The following is a 19,160-nucleotide window of genomic DNA, read 5'->3' on the forward strand; positions in this document are numbered from 1 at the left end:
GTGATGGGTGTAAAACTGTCTGTAGGACAGTTACAATACAGAAGTAAATGACATTTTTATCAAAAGGTTTTGATTGTTGAAATTCTTTGATAGTATGGACTACCAGAAAATGAAACTTTATACCTAGACAGTGAACTCAAAAAAGACTAATTTACCTGAAATACACACATGCAAAAATTATTTTGTCGAAGTACACATTGGTTCTAAAGTAATCAACATGTGAAGGGCGAAACATATATATTCCCCTGCCTCCCAAAAGATAATTCAGTTGCTCTTTCATTGTGCCATAAAAATTAGAAAATGTTGAATTTTCCTCATATTTTAGTTGTATTGTTGCCCTTCTGTTACATCATGAATGTTGCTAGTCTTATTATCCAGTGATAATTGCATATAGATTTGACCAAAACTCTAATAATATTAATACACTTGTGAACAGATTGTCAGATTTTCCTCAAACTTCTATGTGTACTATTTCTGCATGCACTGAATCCACATACATGTACTCTACTGTATACATTTGTGGCAAGTCAAAGTTACCCTTGAAGAGAATCAACTGCAGTGTCAATTTGTACAATAGGTATGATTTAGTTAGCAGGGGCGGATTCATGAATTCTGTAAAGGGGGGAGGGGATGCAACTAATAATTCTGGTGCCACTTCCAGGTTTCATTTCATTTTTTTCTTTTTATTTCCTTTGTTTTTAATGAAAAAATAAAGGGGGGGGGGGGGTGTGGCTGCTGGATCCGCCACTGGTTAGGATGTTAATTAAACTGAAAAAGTTCTGGTTTCTACACAGAATGCATCAGTCTGCCTGTTCTTACATACGATGTACACAGTGATGGTTTTTCATTGTGATGGTGAAAACAGTAAAAGAGATCAGAATTTTACACTTTGTATTGTATATCATTTCTCCCCTCCCCCTTATATTTGTTCGTCATGCCCAAGCTCACAGTTCAAAGGGACTGTACAGTACTGGTTGAGGTGGGGATTCAGGTTTATAACATTCTTAAGTGAGATAATGAGAAACCTCTTATGAAATATGAAAGAGTATGTAATTTTAAGGATTCAACGTTCGATGAAAATTGATTTTCAAATGGCCGAGATATCCAAAAAAGTGATAATAAAAAAAGGTGACAGGCCACGCCTTTTATTAGGATCTCTTTGTTTCACCTTGTTTTTGGATATCTCGGCCATTTCAAAACCGATTTTCATCAAATAAACTTTTGATACCCCTTAGAATTGCATGCTCTTTGACATCTCATAGAGTGGTTTCTGAGTATCTCGCAAAACATTAAAAGATAAATCCTCACCTCAACCAGAACTGTACAGCCCCTTTAAAGGTACTGTGGTAGGTGTGACATGGGTGGATCTGTGGTGCAGATAGGGTCATGTGTGTGTGTGTGTGTGTCTGAAGGCGATGGTTTTATATTTGAATGATTCAGTTGTTCTGTCTTTTGAATGATCAACAGGATGCTTGGGCTGGAAATGACACAATGTAGTATTAGTACGGCAACAACAAAAATTGTTCTGGAAATACAGAGAAACTTTAAACTACAGATACTTCAGAATTCTCCATTGTCATGGCTGGATGCCACAGTCACGGTCACTATACATTCCATCTCCAAAGGAATGATCTTCTGTCTTTTGTTTTGAGCCATTTCCTTACCAGGAAAAATGTACCAGATTTACATAAATCCACACATAGCACAAATTTATTTCTGTCCTACTTTTTTTAATGAATTTTTTAGCACATGTATGTATCATGCATCGCATTTGGCGAGATCTTTTTGATTACTTCAGCTTGAAATGCAAGCTTCACAAAGTATGTATGAGGCCTGGTATGTTTAATGGTACGTGTTGGTACTTGTCCTCGTGTGTTTTGATATAGGACAAGATATCTGTCCTACAGAAAATGATCCATGAACCAGACAAGAACGAACAGTCACTCCCACCCTTGCATATCTGTTAACAGCAAGACACCTTTCACACACATAACTAGGCATCATGACACACCCCACACATAGTAAAATCTACCTAAAACAATGAAACGCCAAATCACCAAAGGTCTAGAAAATTGGGAGAGAAAAATTACAGAGCCCGATACCTTTTGCTCCATGAACACCTTGAAACTTTCTGAATGTTTGAAGTCCAAAATTCAACTGAATACACATACCTGTGTACAATTCAGCTTCTGCACCTAGCCATCACCTAGTGATGTTCGTTGTTTTTATCGTTCTGGTATAAACAATCACTGTTTATATATAAACTTAAAATTAATGTTGAATGCTCTCTTGTGCTTCATTCAAGATGATGAGCTGTCGTACACATTTTCAAGATAATAAGTACTCCAAATGGTCAATTAGCTCTCCTGCAGTTATACCCCATGTAATATAATGTACAAATGTACATGAACGTGGTGTATGCTTTTATCCTCGGTAGAGAAACCGGACTAGGGCAGATTAAGATACTGTACAGTATTAGTTGTGCACATCATTCATCGTGGTGCATTTGATGATGTCAACTACTGTGTAAGCCGTTATTTTCATGAGGGTCTAATTTTCACGAATCAAAGTTGGACCACAAATTCATCAAAGCAAAAATGTCACCATGGGCCAAGATTATAGTGCGCATTATGATGGCCTGTGTCAATTCGCAAAAACATCTTGCGAAAATGTCCATGACATCCCTATTCGCGAAAATTTTTGTACGCGAAAATAACAGCATATACAGTATTCATTTACAATGTAATATCAAATGTAAATCATACTCCCTCTCACCTTCATAGATATTCTAAACCACTCTGGCACATTTCAATAAAGAGACCAAACACAGGTGACAAAGTGTTTTGTAGCTACAGTATATTTATGTAGTACTAATAAAGATATGGATGATTTAAACAAATTTGAAAAAGTGATGAGACCAAAAAAAAAAAAAAAAAAAAATGAGATAGGAAACGGATTATGTATCGGTAAATACAAAGAAATTAACTGATAATTGATGTTTTGCTAAATCATGAAACAAGCATTTTGACATCAATCAACAGGAGGGCACCAACTGTTAACACTTCAAACACAGAAAACCACCTTTTTGGACAAAATATACTGTAAAAATTTCCTTAAACAAAAAATACCCCCCCCCCAAAAAAAAAAAAAAAAAAAAAAACACAGGGAATTACTCCTATGCATGGTTTCCTGGTTGCATATTCCAGCAACCATAATCTGTTTGCAAATCTACCGGATAAGAACAATACATTGTACTTGGCTCCCTCATTTGGGACGAGTCATGCACCATCATTGGCTCTATTTGACATCATGTTCCTAAACCTGTCCTATAACTTTATATAATGAATTACCAAATCTGCAGTGGAGTACCTACAGAGTAGAATAAAACTCTTCATTACATGTGCAAGTTTGCTTGCCCAATTTTAGACTCGTGTCCTTTATACTGGTGACCATGTCATCGAAAAAGTGACTCCGTTAAATCACTTTGTAATAAAATTTCCTCAAATTTGTGCCTCCATCATGAGCAACCTGATCAAGTTAGATCAAAGTTTGGGACCATGATGACTGGAAACTGAATACAAAAGACAGCATTAGGGAGCAGTAAAATATATACTGATTTCCACAGCTTTGTATGTCATTTGTTATGAAACAAGCATCTGACACTCCTGTGAGCAGAAAACTGAGCCAAATTTGGTGCTAATATGAGGGTTATACCTGGGTCAAGAGTGAATGGTGAACCATAGTTTTCAGCTGTTTGTACCCATGCACGTTAAAGTTTTCAGTTAACCCCCTCCCACTGTTTACACAAAGCTTGACAGATTTGTAGCGAGAAAACTCCCTTGGAAGATTTGCCAACAGATCACAAGACCCCCTCCACTTCATCCCTTCTTCTCCTCCTCCATTCTCCGCTGTCTCCTTGTGCTAGGACATCGTTAGGGACTGTGGAATACAGAAAGAAAAAGACATAGTAAGTAGTAAATTATGTGCAAAGCTGAGCTGTGGCCGTTAAGAGTGCTATGTTGCATGTGATGATAGTTGAGAGGTGGAGCTGATGCAAGCCACCAATGTTTGAAAGATTGTCTCATCATTGTGAACATGCACATTTGCCAAAGAGCAAAAAGTGGCAGTTCAAAAAGGTGTCTGTCCTTGTTTTCTTAGGCAATCACTGGTTTTCTTTGTTTGCTTTTTTTTTTGGCACAAGTCCCAATTTTTGTTTATCGCAAGTTTCATATCATACAAAACTGAATGGTTGTGTCACACAAGCCTAAGAGTTTCACCGAGGTTTCCAGCAATGCTGGCTTGGACAGGTGGGGAAGACCACCAAAACATGTGAAAATGCTGCACTTTACCATTAGGTAATATAATTATTGGTTATGGCAACCACGTAGATGACACTCCCTTCTTTGCATGCGCCTTGAGCTAGAGTAGAAAGGTCTTGCTCAGTTGTTCATGCTATGGTTAAACATACAGAAAAACTCCTCTATCTTAAAATGGTATGTTGAATGCAATGTACAGGGTCATTATTCAGGTCACAGTAAACCATATGCTAGTCCTCTTTGTCAAAATTCTTGTCACTTCTTTCCATATTCATGTGTAAATCAAGGTGAAACTGGCAAACTTTGCAAAGTGCTTTCTAGACCGTATGAAGTTCAGCCCTGAACGACATATGAAGAGTATATACTGTATAGGCAAAACAAAAGCTGCATGGGTGGATACTCACCATAATTGCATTAACAATGTCATTGTTGTTTTCTTGTAATGCTTTCACAGCCTTTTTCCTCGAGACGCTTGCTTGTGTCATGACTAGTTCAATGTCCTTGGGTTCGATGTTGTTGGTGTCGATCTGGTCAGAGATAAAGTGGGGTAGAGAACAAAGCATTTCAATATGTAGGATAAGCCCATGTTATGGAAGCTCAAAACTTTACAAAAAGGAAAACACAACTCTAGGACTAGGAGGGCATGCATCAACATGTTAATGACTGGAAAATATGGAATTGAGTATGGATATTTTCAAGTACAGAAAATTATTGCTATATCACAAGCTTTCAAACAATGTGCCTGGAAACTCTATGGGATCAGTTCAATTTCTCCCTCAGTGACCATTATTGTATATTTACCTCAACAAAACAAAAAAAAAAACAAAAAGCATGAGAAACCTACACAAACTTGTCACTACATGGAATGAACAACATTCATGACCCTCCCACTGAGATTGCTTTACAGCAATAATGCACCTAAAGAATATTTCACTGTGACAAAAGCAGTCCTCACCGGTGTACAATCCTTTTTTTTTTTTTCTTCTTTTTTTTGGTGCTATAAATAAACATATGAAGAGTTTAAATGCAGAAACTGATATATCCACATTTATCAACTTCAGATATTTGAGATTGAAGCTGCTGAAAACAACAAAAAAATAATTGAAATATATGTAATAATCTTAAAGGGGTTGTATAGTTTTGGTCGAGTCCTAATTTCAGATTTCTTACACTTTTGGTGAGATAATGAGAAACCTCTAATGAAACATGAAAGAGGATGTAATTCCATGAGGAATTCAATGTTTATTTGATGAAAATTGGTTTTGAAATGGCTGAGATATCCAAAACAGAGCCATTCTAATAAGTGTGGGACCCACACTTTATTATGATTGCTTTGCTTTACTTTGTTTTTGGATGTTTCAGTCATTCCAAACCCGATTTTCATCAAATAAACTTTGAATGCCTCTTAAAATGGCATGCTCTGTTTTCTTGGTATCTCGCAAAAAGTTAAAGGCCCATTTCTCATCTCCACCAATACTGTACTATCCCTTTAATATCTTTAAAAATACTTGATAAGTAACAAGACCAGTATCATCGAAAAGATTTTAATTTTTCTCTACTTGATGACCTCACTTAAAACATTTGAAAATGGCATTTATCGGTTTTTGCATTCAAACTCTTCATCATCAGCAGATTCCTTCAGGAGGCACAATGGCATGTTGGTATTAAACACAAACAAGCAAGCAAACAAAAAACAAACAAACAAACAAACAAACAAACCAAAAACAAAAAACAAAAAAAAAAACGTGGGGGCATTTCATGAAGGGTTCTGTCAGATTTTTTTTTTTTTCTGACAGTGTTATAAGCTACTGAAATCCTTGCATCTGATTGGCTGGGAGCAAATTTGTCTGACAAATTTGTCAGACAAAAACACTTCATGAAATGCTCCCCCCCTCCCCCCCCCCCCCCCTCCTGGTTTGACAAAGTAATTGCCCTAAAAAAAAACAAGAGACCCGCGGGTCTAGCGCTCACCTGAGTATCGCAAGTTCACCTTTCACGCAGTCACTAATCTAAATTATTCACAGCTCTACTAAAATTTGACCAGGCATTCTCAAGTAGAAGATGAAAATGTACAATAAGGGCCCAAATTTTTTTAAGATTCCTTAATTTGGGGGGATTGGGGCCCCCTGGGGCCCTCTGGGTGGGGCATGGTGCCCATTTTGATAAATTGAGATCCTGACCCCCTAGGGATGCTACCTGCCAAGTTTGACGAAAATCCATCATGAGGTTTTCAGGAAGAAGATGAAAATGTACAATTCAGGCCCCCATTTGGACCTTCCCAACCCCCCCCCCCCCTCCCCCCGCCCCCAAGAGGGGCACCCCTGGATCTGCTATGAACAAACTTGAAACTACAGTCATTAATGTACTCACTCATAGTATTATCTTAGCTCTATAACTTCTGATTCTAGAGAAGATTTTTAAAGATTCCTTCATTTTGGGGGGTTTGGGGCCCCCTGGGGGCCCCTGGGTGGGGCATGGTGCCCATTTTAACAAATTGAGATCCTAACCCCCTAGGAATGCTACCTGCCAAGTTTGGTGAAAATTGGTCATGGGGTTCTCAAGAAGAAGATGAAAATGTACAATTTAGGCCCCATTAGGACCCCTCCCCACCCCCCTCCCCTGGGTCCCAAGGGGGGCACCCCTGATTCTGCCATGAACAAACTTGAAACTACAGTCATCAATGTACTAACTCATAGTATTAACTTAGCTCTATCACTTCTGGTTCTAGAGAAGAAGATTTTTACAGATTCCTTAATTTTGGGGGGTTTGGGCCCCCCTGGGGGCCCCCTGGGTGGGGCATGGTGCCCATTTTAACAAATTGACCTCCTAACCCCCTAGGGATGCTACCTGCCAAGTTTGATGAAAATCGGTCTTGGGGTTTTCAAGAAGAAGATGAAAATGTAAAAAGTTTACGCACGACGGACGAAGGACAACGGACGACGGACGACGGACGCCGGACGAAGGGCGATCGCGATAGCTCACTTGAGCCTTTGGCTCAGGTGAGCTAACAAACCCAAAACTCACCTCCTCCCCATCCTCTCCATCACTCTCCTCTGCCTGGGGCTGCACACTGGCCACGGCCTTCTCGCCACCAGCTGCGGGGGCTCTCTCCGGAGCTCGGAACTGCTCCGCCGCCGCCATCTGCGCCTGCTGACTCAGATCCTCAATCTGTGCGCAGACAATGTAACCATAAATTACTTGCAGCAACTAAAGTATGCCTGTGTGGCAATCTGTCTTTTAGATTCATACACAATCCAATGACATGCAAATGGTAACAGTAGTCAAACTTGTTTTTACTGTGATTATGTGGAAATCTTTGTTTCAGATATGCTGTACAATCCCATCACAACGAACATAGTCATAATGGAAATCTCAATACAACAAAGGAAAAATCTATGTCCCAAAATTATCATCCTCATCTGTACTGTCTTGATTACTTTATAATTTCGTTATTCAAAAAAAAAAATCAATATAACAAAAGAAAATTGCTGGTCCCCGAGGACTTCGTTAGAATGGGAGTCACCTACATATAGTGTCACTTTGTACTTCCTGTAATAAATCCAGAGTTAACTCCGGTTTATCAGCTAATAGTAATAGTATATGGGCAATTCCGCAGTTAGGTGGACATGACATGGATAAAAGAAATGTGCCTCTTTATCTTACCCTGTAATCTAGGTGTCAACTAATGCCATGGATGTTCACAAATCATTAGGGTCTTTCAAATTCTGTAGATTTTATTTTTCGTATTTATTGATTTTGCGAGATCTAAAACCATCATTTAAAATGTACATGTGGGACTGGGGACGCTAAAATTCACTTAAATGCAAATTACAGTGGGTTCCTTTGAAATTTTGTCCTCAAAGTTCTGCTAAAGGGTAAAAGATGAATACATTTAAATACTCCAGAAGTCATGTGACATTTTGTCAATTACAAAAGGGTGAAATGACCTGCGGAATTACTCCGGACAAATGTAACGTTACTAACCGTAACGTTACTAACCATGCTTTTGGGGGTCTAGCTAAAAAATTATCGGTCGAACTGCTAAAAAAATTTGCATGAACATTTGTCATGATGCAATAATTGAAATTAATGCAACACTTTGTTTGAAGTAACTTGAATTTTTGCACACTTTTTATTACAAAACATTGATTTTTTTGTCATGTCCTTTTTTCGTAACGTTACTAACCAGCCCTTTAAGTTGCTATAGCAATTCTAATATTTCTTGGATTGTGTTCATTCTTTTCTGTATCATAAACCTGGGAAGGATGAACATGTTTTTGACATAATTTTGACTTGAAATGAATAAATGGTAATTTAGTGGTAAAAACAAATATCTAAATTTGTTCAAATGTAACGTTACTAACCGCGGAATTGCCCATATACACAGAGTAAATTTTCATCATCTCTTGAAGGGTACCAATACAACTCTTCACACAAAATGTTAGAAATCTGGAAACCTTTTCAACAGAGCTAGCACACAAATAATACCATGTAAGCACTCTTGATGAATATCATAATAGGCAGACCAAATACCCTAGTTCCCATAATTTAAAAAAGAAAAAAAGAAAAAAAGGTACACTTCACAATATTGGCCGAGCACAAACAATTAATATGATCACTTTCATAATGCTCGTAAGTGTATTGTCTCCATAACTCGATGATAACCTAGAATTTTGTAGTGATGCTATCTCCAATACAATATACCCTGAATAAAAACAATCCATTCAAAGAGTGATTTTGTCCTAGATCCCACTAACATGACGTTACTATGCCACAATCTACAAGAGCAATCATAATCCTTGCACTTTGGAGTGAGCATGTCTTCCCATTACCTTTGCCTCTCCAAAAACAATGTAGGTGTCTGATGCTGGACTCTTGTAGACATCTGGTTTCTGGATGACGAACAGGATGTTCTTGGATTTTCTGATGGTCACTCTCTGTACACCTGCAAGATTAAAATACAAGGTATACACATGAAAACATAAAGTAAACTACATGTACTAAATATAGACAAGGAAGTTCTAAGTGTGAAAATTCTCTAATTTTTTTTATTTTTTAACTAGAACTATGTAAAACCAAGGAGGTTCTAGAGAATGGAGTCACAACCGTCTTATTTCCTTTGCTAGATGTTCAAAGCCGCCGCACAAAAATATTTGAAGCATGTGCAAAACAGGATCTGCCGCGCAGATAGGAAGACAATTGACTTGTGTCTCATTGCATAATCACTAGCCACTTTCAAAGGAAGATATTTCTTTGTGATGGTAATTACTTTTCGCTATCCCTTCTTATAAAAGGTAGGTGGTACAGACATGAGGATGCGCGAATAGAAATTGAGCAAAAAAATGCTAAAATGAAGATGAAAATTACTCGACTGGGCATATGCGGGCACTAATCTGATATATCAATAAAGAATTATACTTGAAGATTATTCCATAATAGTTTCATTTGTGGAAACTAAGCGGAAAAGTGATAAAACCAGCTTTCCAGGATGGTAGTTTTTCACATGATACAGTACAGTTCAAATTACACTTTTGCGCAAATTTCTGGACGGAAATGTCTTTTGTTTTACATGCTTTATCATTAATTGAAATTTCATTTCATTTAATAAATAGATAAGCAAAATATGGCCAAAATTATAACGTTCAAAATTAATCTTCAGAATGCTGAGCAAGACAGCGGCAAGGAACATCGATCATCAAAGCCACAAGTGCACCTGTGGAATTCCTTTGTACATCAATAGAAATCTGACAACTGTTTGAATAATCACAGCCAGTTGGAACTCCAATGCAGTATAAAGCCTCCTTAGGTTGACCTTGGTCAAACAAACTTGTGAATATCACTGGCATGAAAGTTTCCCACATTCATAATACAGGTCCTATATGATGTAGTTTCTGTTTAAGGGTTTAGCTAATGTTTTCAACATTCTTCCCTTTACCGAACATCGTGAGATTGAGAAGTATGCTATTATTGTCCACTCAAAAAGGATGTCAATATCACCACAGTGGAATAATCTAAATCTTGAAGACTAAATCATTCGCTAAATCAAAGCATACAATGCTTTGCATAACCTAATTGATAGAATTCTTCAAAGTTTGCAAATGAGAAAGGGTGCCGACAGTAATTATGAATCCAGGGTAATGTCTTGTCTGCAGACTGCACTCGAAGGGGCTACAGTTATTCAATGACACAAGAATTCATAGTAAATGTACGTGTGTATGCATCAGTCACAGATTATATAAATTTGCCAAGCCAGCCGTGCATAAGCAGAGCTGCCAGTATTTGGACCATGCAATCTACCAGTGCACATTTTGGACTGCCCTAGGACACCCAATGGGATCTTTTGGTTTAGGTGAGCAGAGCCAGCATACACTGTGGGGTTGTGATGAAGAAACAACTGAATTACAATCAAGTTCTGTAGACAAAAATTAACAACCCTAACCCTAGATCTGTGGACAAAATAAGACCAGAGCAATTGTCACAGAAGCAAATGTTGTGTCACCAAGCAATACAATTTAGCGAGCCTAGTTTCTCACGAATAAGGACTTTCAAGACAATTTTGAGGGTGGCTGAATTCACAGTTGAGTACAGTAATGGAGGGAGAAATGTGCATTCGTGTATGTCACATTCATGTCGGGATCAGGTAAATATTTTTGTGCATAGTAAAATTTGTGGATAGTATCCAACTCGTGAAATTCGCCAAAATAAAAACCTTCCTAATTATATGCCGTATACAATATTTTGGGCTTCCCCCTCTCACCAGAGATGGCCTTCAGACCAAGCCTTGGACATGGCTTTTCTGGCCTTCTTCTCACTCCTGCTCTGCTTGGCCTTGCTGGCCGGCTCCTCCCCAGACCCAAACTGGGCATGGAGGTCGGCTTGATCCGTGGAGATGGGGCTCTCCTCCTGCTCAGGGGCAGAATCCTCACTGTCTGTATCTGATCCAGATGATTCGGCTGGGGGTTAAGGTGGTGTACAGAAATGAAAACAAAGATAAACATGGACATCAAGCATTTCTTCTAAAATGTAATCATGTAATGGACACTGGTGAAGAGTACATGTACTCCATTTGTTCGTTCATACAATACTGTGCATGCTCCGCAAGTAAAATCATCGTGGGTAATCAGCAAGTTGACCGGTTTGAAAGCAGCATAAACCAATGAACTCCTTATTGTCTGATCATGGATGGGCTCGAGTGGCAAGGGAAGAAAGCAGACTATCCAGCTTATCCAACTTGTCAACCTTGCCTACCAATTTTCAATGGGGGAAAAAAAAAAAAAAAAACAACCCTCAAAAGTAGACACTTTGGTACCGGTATTTACTTTTCTTCCACACATTTAAATGCATATGTTTGCATCACTCCCCACCCTCCCCCCCCCCCCCCAACAACAACAACAACAAAATACAAACAATCCATTACCATTACATGAACACATACACATACACACAGACATAATTCAACCAAGTACGCCCTTCATTTATCATCACATTACAGGTCATGTTTCGGATTCTAACATTACTAGAAATCACAGAAGACAAATGGGGGAGCAGAATCTAGATACATTGCAGCCAACAGAGCAAACTACCACAGTCCTGTAAAATCCATGTTGCAGTTGGTTGGACAATGTGATCGACTGCATTGTGTGTGAAAAGAAAGCCACTAAAACAAAAATTTGTTTCATACCATCATCTTTGGTGGTCTCCTCAGTGGTCGGCTGAACAGCTTCTGTCGTTTCTGAAGGCATGATGATAATTGCTCACCACAGGTTTTCCCCAAGAGGTTTCCCTATAGATAATTATAGAGATGAAGAAGATACCGGTATGTTTACTGTACATTCATGTTTGACAAAAAGACTGCACAGACTTGAAAATCATCTTCAACTGCTTGGCCATCACCTGCTCACGGATATCAAACTGGTTAGCGGAATGCTGGTAGACTACAGGGGTAAAACCTATAAACCAGTTCTAGCATATGAGACCTACAGCAAAATGCAAGAAATATTCACAACATGAAATTTTTGTGAATTGGAGCCAGTAGCCTTTCCATGGCATGAAATTTTCATTACATTTTGGGTAATTGCCGAACCAGAAGAATTGCTACTGGCACCCAATGCTTTAAAGGATAGACGAGAACTTTCATGTGCATGTTCATTTCACAAACCTTGTCTCTCGCAAAATTTGGTAAATTAACCCTAAAAAGACTGGGCTATTCTGACAGTTTTGCGGAAGGGGGGGGGGGGCACAATCTCGGCCTTGGAATGTCCGATTGCTGCCAAGTTCGGCATGCAGATAGTTCTTGACGTACCCTACAAAAATGCATAAGAGTTAATTTTTTAAAAATTACCATAATTTTTCTAATTGAGGCTAGTTAATTGTGCAAATTTGCTAATTTTATGGATTTTTTTATCATTTTGTTTATTTTGTGCCAATACAAGTATGGTTGTCATGTGATCCCTTAATTGTGAAATATGTGAGGGAGTTGTTCAACATGAAAGAAAACTGATTGTCAAAGATGAAAAAATAAGTTATTAGGTAATCAATTAAACAATTATACTCATTATTCATACCAAACTTGAGTATCGCAGTATTTATGTTAATTATTGTTTTTATTTCTTATGTTTTCTCTTGTTTTATGGTTTTTAAATTCAGAACAATTTCAACTTCAGATCAAATTGCTTTGAAAAACAGACTGTGCAAGAAAAACATAAAAACACATTAGAATCTTGCAAAACCTTATTCATTTTACACATTCGTCTACAATCATGTCGTTTTTGACAGACACATGTGACCATAAAATGTTATGTAACACCTTACGGCTGCAGGTATAGGTCTTAAGTGATACGCAAATTAAAGGTATCAAAAGATATGTATTACGAGTCTACGACGCTATAAAGAATGAAGTCATGCAATGAGAATTTCTCACTAAGCAGAATGAAAATGATTCCTTGTTACCCATGCTCCATGGCCATGCATGGACATGGCCATGCTACCTCAATACAAATCCTTCGACTACCGAAACTGAACTGCTAACCTATCATGTGTAGGCCTAGGCCTACATCAGTACAGTAGCCTACCTTGTCAGTTGGTTCTTTTTATTCCTGGATTATTTCTTCTGCTTGTGTTCATTCTTGCACGAACAGTTAATACCATACCAACAAAAAAGACCAAATTAAAGTGATGTCTGTATTACGTCTATCAGTATTAGTACACTTATATCGTTGTGGGAGGAATACCTCCTTAGAAAAGACCTTGTCTGTGTGGACGAGCAACTGTACACACACCAGCCTCTTTCATACATCGCGTATTCACATGAAATCGTACGACACACGCTGCTCGTGGAAAGGTAATGTACATGTGAGCATCAAAGTGAAACAATCTTCTTATCTTAACTTAAATGCTAGAAACATTACGGTAACCTGAAATAAACACGAGTATAAAGTACCACATTAATCTAATCTATAGTAAACTTAATAACTTTAACATAATGACTTACGAATTTTCGATGACAATCGATGAAATTTCAGTCACGACACACCGTTCCTTCGGTCGGACAACTTGTCAATCTAAATAGTGGTCGAAAGTTAACGTAGCTGGCGCGATTGATCCTCGCCTCGCCTATCAGAGAGCGCCTCTTCTTCTTCGCCTTTTTCGGTATGGTTTTGACTGACCTAAATTTATGTAGAAATTATTATGCACAATAAACTATTCCATGGCACTGCATGGCGTTTATCTTTTGATTTATTATCCCCTTTCTCGTCTGTAATATAGTCGACCTATCCATTCTGGTAGAAGATCCGCACGCTTTGTATGGTGACTGCATGAATTATATTGCGGCCCGCACCTGACAGTATTTACCACATATCTCGCCCGTCGTTATAGTTGCCCGGAGGTGCGCACGTTTTTAGTCCGATTTACCCGCAGCCAAGTGAGAGTGACCAACACTTTGTCCGGGTGAGTCGCGGGGATTGCCCGCAGAGGTTCACGCAGAACACCAGTAGGAGGCCCGTAGCCGCCGCAAGTCACAAGCAGTTGACCCGCTTGAAGTACGTAAGTTGCCCGTGGATCTATGCCTATGGGCCGGAAGCGTGCGTCATCTGCGGGCATTCTACGAGCATAAATATACCGGTGTTTTACTGGCAAGGAAAGGTGTCGAAACTGCCAATATCCGTGTAGCTGGTCAGTTCTGCGGGCGTAGAGCGAGTTATACGTGCATGCTGAGGGTCAGTTACTGCCTTTCTGCTGGTTAGTTGAGAGTCGACTGCGGCCAAGATATTAAGGGAGATTCCTTCACCGAGTTGTCAGCCCTCACTAAAATTATAATCAAATTTATTTTTGTTCTTTCATTCCTTGCGCTTTTTCCAATTGCAGACCATTTTTCCCCCGATTGATTCCTTCCTCTTGTCAGAGTCTCTTTTATACAGCCTTTTTCCACCTACACATACACACACTTGTTTTGGTTTGTATTTATACATATTTGTGCTTACTATGTCCGTTATTATACATTTTCTCTCCCCTGGATTTTGTGCCCCCACCTTTTTCTTATGAGCTTTAATTATTATTATTTCAATTTCTTTTATCAATATCATTATCATTATTGTTGTTATTGTCACCATTATTGTACTTTGATGAATATGTTTGATTACTTGCATTTGTTGGTTGACTCTCACTTTCATTTTGTTGCCTCCTCTTGGTACACCTTTTTAGGGCTTGCTGTTTCCTCAGCCCCCCCCCCCCCTCCTTGCTGTTGCTCTTTCACTCTTTTCTTTTCTTTATCTCTATGTTGTTCCTTATCTTGTTTGATGTTGCCTCCCTATTCATCATTTTCCTTCAATGGTTGCCCCCTTGGTCCTCAGGAACTTACCCTCCTGCTCTAATCCCCCCTCCCTTTTCCTGTTGGGCTCCTTGCTCATGACCCCTACTCTCTCCTTTTGTTTTCTTTGTTCTGTGTCCCTAGCCTGTCTCTGACTGTTCTTGTTGTTTGAAGTCCTTATATGTGATTGTTTTCCCTGCCTGTTTGTCATTTTCCTGATGATCATAATAAAGTAGAATTCACTTTGAAGACATGTCATCTAGCTCTGTAAAATAGTCATGATTACCATCGCCACTACCCTAGGCCTTTGGAGAAAACTAATCATAATGTCTTGAAAAACTTACTTTTTCCTGCATTTATTTGGAGTATACACAGATAAACTATATTTGTTTATTGTAACTCAGCCCCTATACGCTGCTCAAATTTCAATGGACAACAGACATTGCCGAATTAGGATGGGATAGGATCATAGTAATCAAAATTACACGCATTGAATTTTCCTTTGGGGTGTTCGGGTGTGAGTCACGTGTGTAACATTAGTATATTGCGCATGAGGAATTTTGGTACACGTAAACAACAACAAAAGCAAGAAAAAAGTAATCAGTTAAAAAAAATATTAATAATGACTCGACTCTACATGTACATGACCCCTTTCCGCACTACAGCACTTAAAATGAGCCGCGCGATGAACCTTAGCAGGCATTCAAGCACTCAAAACATGCCAATATGAAATAAAAGCGGCCATCAGATAACGTGAAAGATAATTTGAGTCCATCTGTTTATCTATAGCTGACATTAGATAATGTTTATTATAGTTTACTAATGTGGTGTTCATTGCTACTCAATGAATGATCAGAGATAATTTATTATGGAAACATTACATAGGCCTTTGTTGTTTATACAAATTAAGCCATAATTATTCAGTGTGAATCGTAAGAGTACTATCTCTACATTAATTTGAGTAGTATATTTTATTTGGATTTACAATGTACTTGTTTTTTCTTTTGATTGATGGGTAATTTGACCTAGATCTTGACACCAATGCGAACCCTAAAGCAATCTACTGAACAGCATTTTAGGGGCATAACCATTCAAACGTATGGTGTAGTAAAACAGTCAAAAGATATACGAGTCTTTTATTTTGGAACGATGTGTCTTTAATTTTGTTGCAGATATCTTGGGCGTGCGGACAGCCCCAAAACGTTATTGTTCGGGCACTATTCTGGGAGAAAGCATAAACGTCACAACGGCAAAAGATAATTTAGGATTGATACATGTATTGCTTGCCATATTAAACGATTGCGCAATCAGTGAAGCATGATTGGAAAACATGGTGCAGTAAATACTGCAGATATCCGTGAATGAATGGGGAAAACCCATTCCATGTACCAAAGGTATACTGGTGGTGGGCGAGGCTGATGTGTATGCACAGTCATTGAAACCCAAGAATACGACCGGTCGTATATAATAGCAAAGTGCCGTGTATGTATTCATTTTTGTTTGTGGACTAGCATTCATTCTCCCAAAGGTGCCATATTGAGCTTCGTCGCAGTTACCCTGCATGATTATGAGTTACGAGTTTAAAACAGTCGGCGTGAAACGTTTCATATCATAATACGTCTGCCAAAACAGTCAGAAAAAAAAAAAGAAACAAACTAACAAACTTGGATTCTCTACGTATCGAAACCTCTTGTCAGTCGCGTAGTCCTGCTGCCCAAGCAAGTTTCGACCAACCTTTGATAATTCCCAATTGTTGCACTGGAAAACGTTCACAGGATTTTCAATGGGTCAGGAAACAAGCGGACAGTCACGGAAGGACGAGAGTGAAGACGATTTTACTCTTATAAAAAGAGACGTAACAGGTGTTGTAAAGAGCTTCTTAGCCACACATGGGTACGGCTTTATCTACCGTCATTCTGTCGATCAGGTATGTTTTGTCTACGAAGATGTCTTTTTCCACCACTCTGCAATCGTCGACGACCATCCACGCAACCATCATCAAATCATAGAAAAAGAAGACGTGGTCATCTTTGATTTGGGTATCGGACCAAAGGGGTATGTCGCCCGCCGTGTGAGATTGATGTCCCAGACGGATGATGAGGAATGGGAGACGGCCTCAGAGTTTTCCGAACGGAGCTCCAATTGTGAGGAGACCTCGGAGTTAAACTCGGTAGAGACCTCTGACGACGACAACGACGACGATGAGGAAGAATATGAAACTGAAAGCAACTTTCATTCACCAACGGGAAGAAAGGGCAGCAGTCATCGGCAACAGCCGAAAGGTAAGTGGGTGAATAGGGAATTTATTTAGAAATTTGTTTTATTATTAATTCAAGCTTCAGTAGCAGGCATGATGTGGAGTATTTTGCTATCAAAAGAAAGAATGATGGGATGGACAATGCTATCAATGAAATAATATGACTCAAGAAATAAAGTTACCTATATGCGTGTGTGTGCGATCTCATTTATTTTCATTATTATGAAAAAAAATCATGACAGCAGTTGAACGAAATCTTTTTTTTTTTCTTTCTTTTCTTCTTTTTTTTTGCCAGGGAGGATTTCATTTACATTTGTAACCAGTATCCTGTACACATGTAACTGCCACTCTTGACTGTACTCTTGGATGAGTGTAATCAGTTTACCATAATCTATGTTTTCCATTCATATGCATTGTGGTAAGGTTACAATACAAACCTGGTAATATTTCATAAGTAGCAAGACTAGCTATTGATTCACATTACACTGACAATAGTATCAGAACAGATCAAGAAACAAAGTGATAAGTTATGTTTGTTATTGTTTTGTCAAGTGGACTTGAAGAGCTAATTTTTGCACTTCACGGAGGGTGTTTTGATTGCCCCCTCCCCCCCCCCCCCCCCAAAAAAAAAAGTGACATCAACAATTGAAACTGGAAGACTTCTTATCATGCAGATATCAAGGGATGGCGGACAAACACTTTGGCTGATTTCATGTTCGGTGCTATATAGGACTTAAGTTAATGCTATCTCAACACTGGCAATATCCCGAACTTGAAATCAGACAGTCCTGGCAGGTTAACCTAAGAATTATAACGTAATTCCGGCTGCTACTTTTGGACAAGTTGTTGAATAAATACCCAAGTACACACAATTAAAGCGTAGGCCTGCTTTGTAATTGATGACGAATTCAGATGAATAAAATCTATGGATACAGTAATGAAACTTGCAATTTGATTGACCATCAAAATGATATTTTTTGAGTAAAATTTTGTGGACAAACATAATTATGTATGATATTAAAAAAAAGTCTCAGCTTCTGCCCATCTATGATGTTTTCCAAAATAAGGAAGAGAGAAAATGAGACAATAAACTGTACCGTCCTCCCAGAGTGGATAAGGCGGATTTGAAAACAGGAGGACTTGGGTTCAGTGGCGTATCTAGGGGGGGGGGGGGGCAAGGGGGGCACGTGCCCCGGGCGCCACTCCTTGGGGCGCAAAAAAACGAAAAAAAAGAAGAAGAAGAAGAAGAAGAAAAAGAAAAAAAAAACGAAGAAGAAGAAGAAAAAAAAAGAAAAGGAGAAAAAGAAGGAAAAAAAAAAAACTCGCCCGGAAGGGGGGAGGGAGAATGGTGGGGGGGGGGGGGCAGAAAGCCAAATCAAACAAGATAAAAACAAAACATGATGATGACCCGGACAAAATGACAATGTTTATTGTGTTCACACAAAAATTCCATTTTCTGTGAGCTGAAATACAAAACTTTTCGGCTCGCTCGCTGCGCTCGCTCGCCAAAATTTATATAAAAAAGAAGGTAAGAACAAAACGTGATGATGACAAAATGACAGTGTCTATTGTGTTCACACATGTCATTTTGTATTTAGCAGGCAAAATGTTTCACGGAGCAGCGGCTGCAATTTCGTTCTGAAGCGATCGCCAATTGGATCAAAAGAAGGCGCCAACGGTTTCGAACATACGGGGGGGGGGGCGCAAAAAACCCCGAATCAAACAAGATAACAACAAAACGTAATGATGACGCAGAGATATACAAAATTTCGGCTCACTC

The 19,160-nt window shown here is 38.8% G+C and overlaps 1 protein-coding gene across 1 annotated transcript; it reads right to left on the reverse strand.

Annotated features, from left to right (window-relative positions):
- Nucleotides 1-1,715: 1,715 nt before the first annotated feature.
- On the reverse strand, nucleotides 1,716-13,585 carry LOC140237518 (nascent polypeptide-associated complex subunit alpha-like). The gene is given in 8 exon segments (XM_072317449.1): nucleotides 1,716-3,939; nucleotides 4,721-4,843; nucleotides 7,341-7,484; nucleotides 9,149-9,261; nucleotides 11,074-11,092; nucleotides 11,094-11,269; nucleotides 11,998-12,099; nucleotides 13,388-13,585. Coding segments are annotated over 7 exon segments (654 nt in total). The 5' UTR covers nucleotides 12,059-12,099; nucleotides 13,388-13,585; the 3' UTR covers nucleotides 1,716-3,921.
- Nucleotides 13,586-19,160: the final 5,575 nt, after the last annotated feature.

The sequence above is a fragment of the Diadema setosum genome, chromosome 14, assembly GCF_964275005.1.
Source record: "Diadema setosum chromosome 14, eeDiaSeto1, whole genome shotgun sequence".
In the NCBI taxonomy this organism is placed as follows: Eukaryota; Metazoa; Echinodermata; class Echinoidea; order Diadematoida; family Diadematidae; genus Diadema; species Diadema setosum.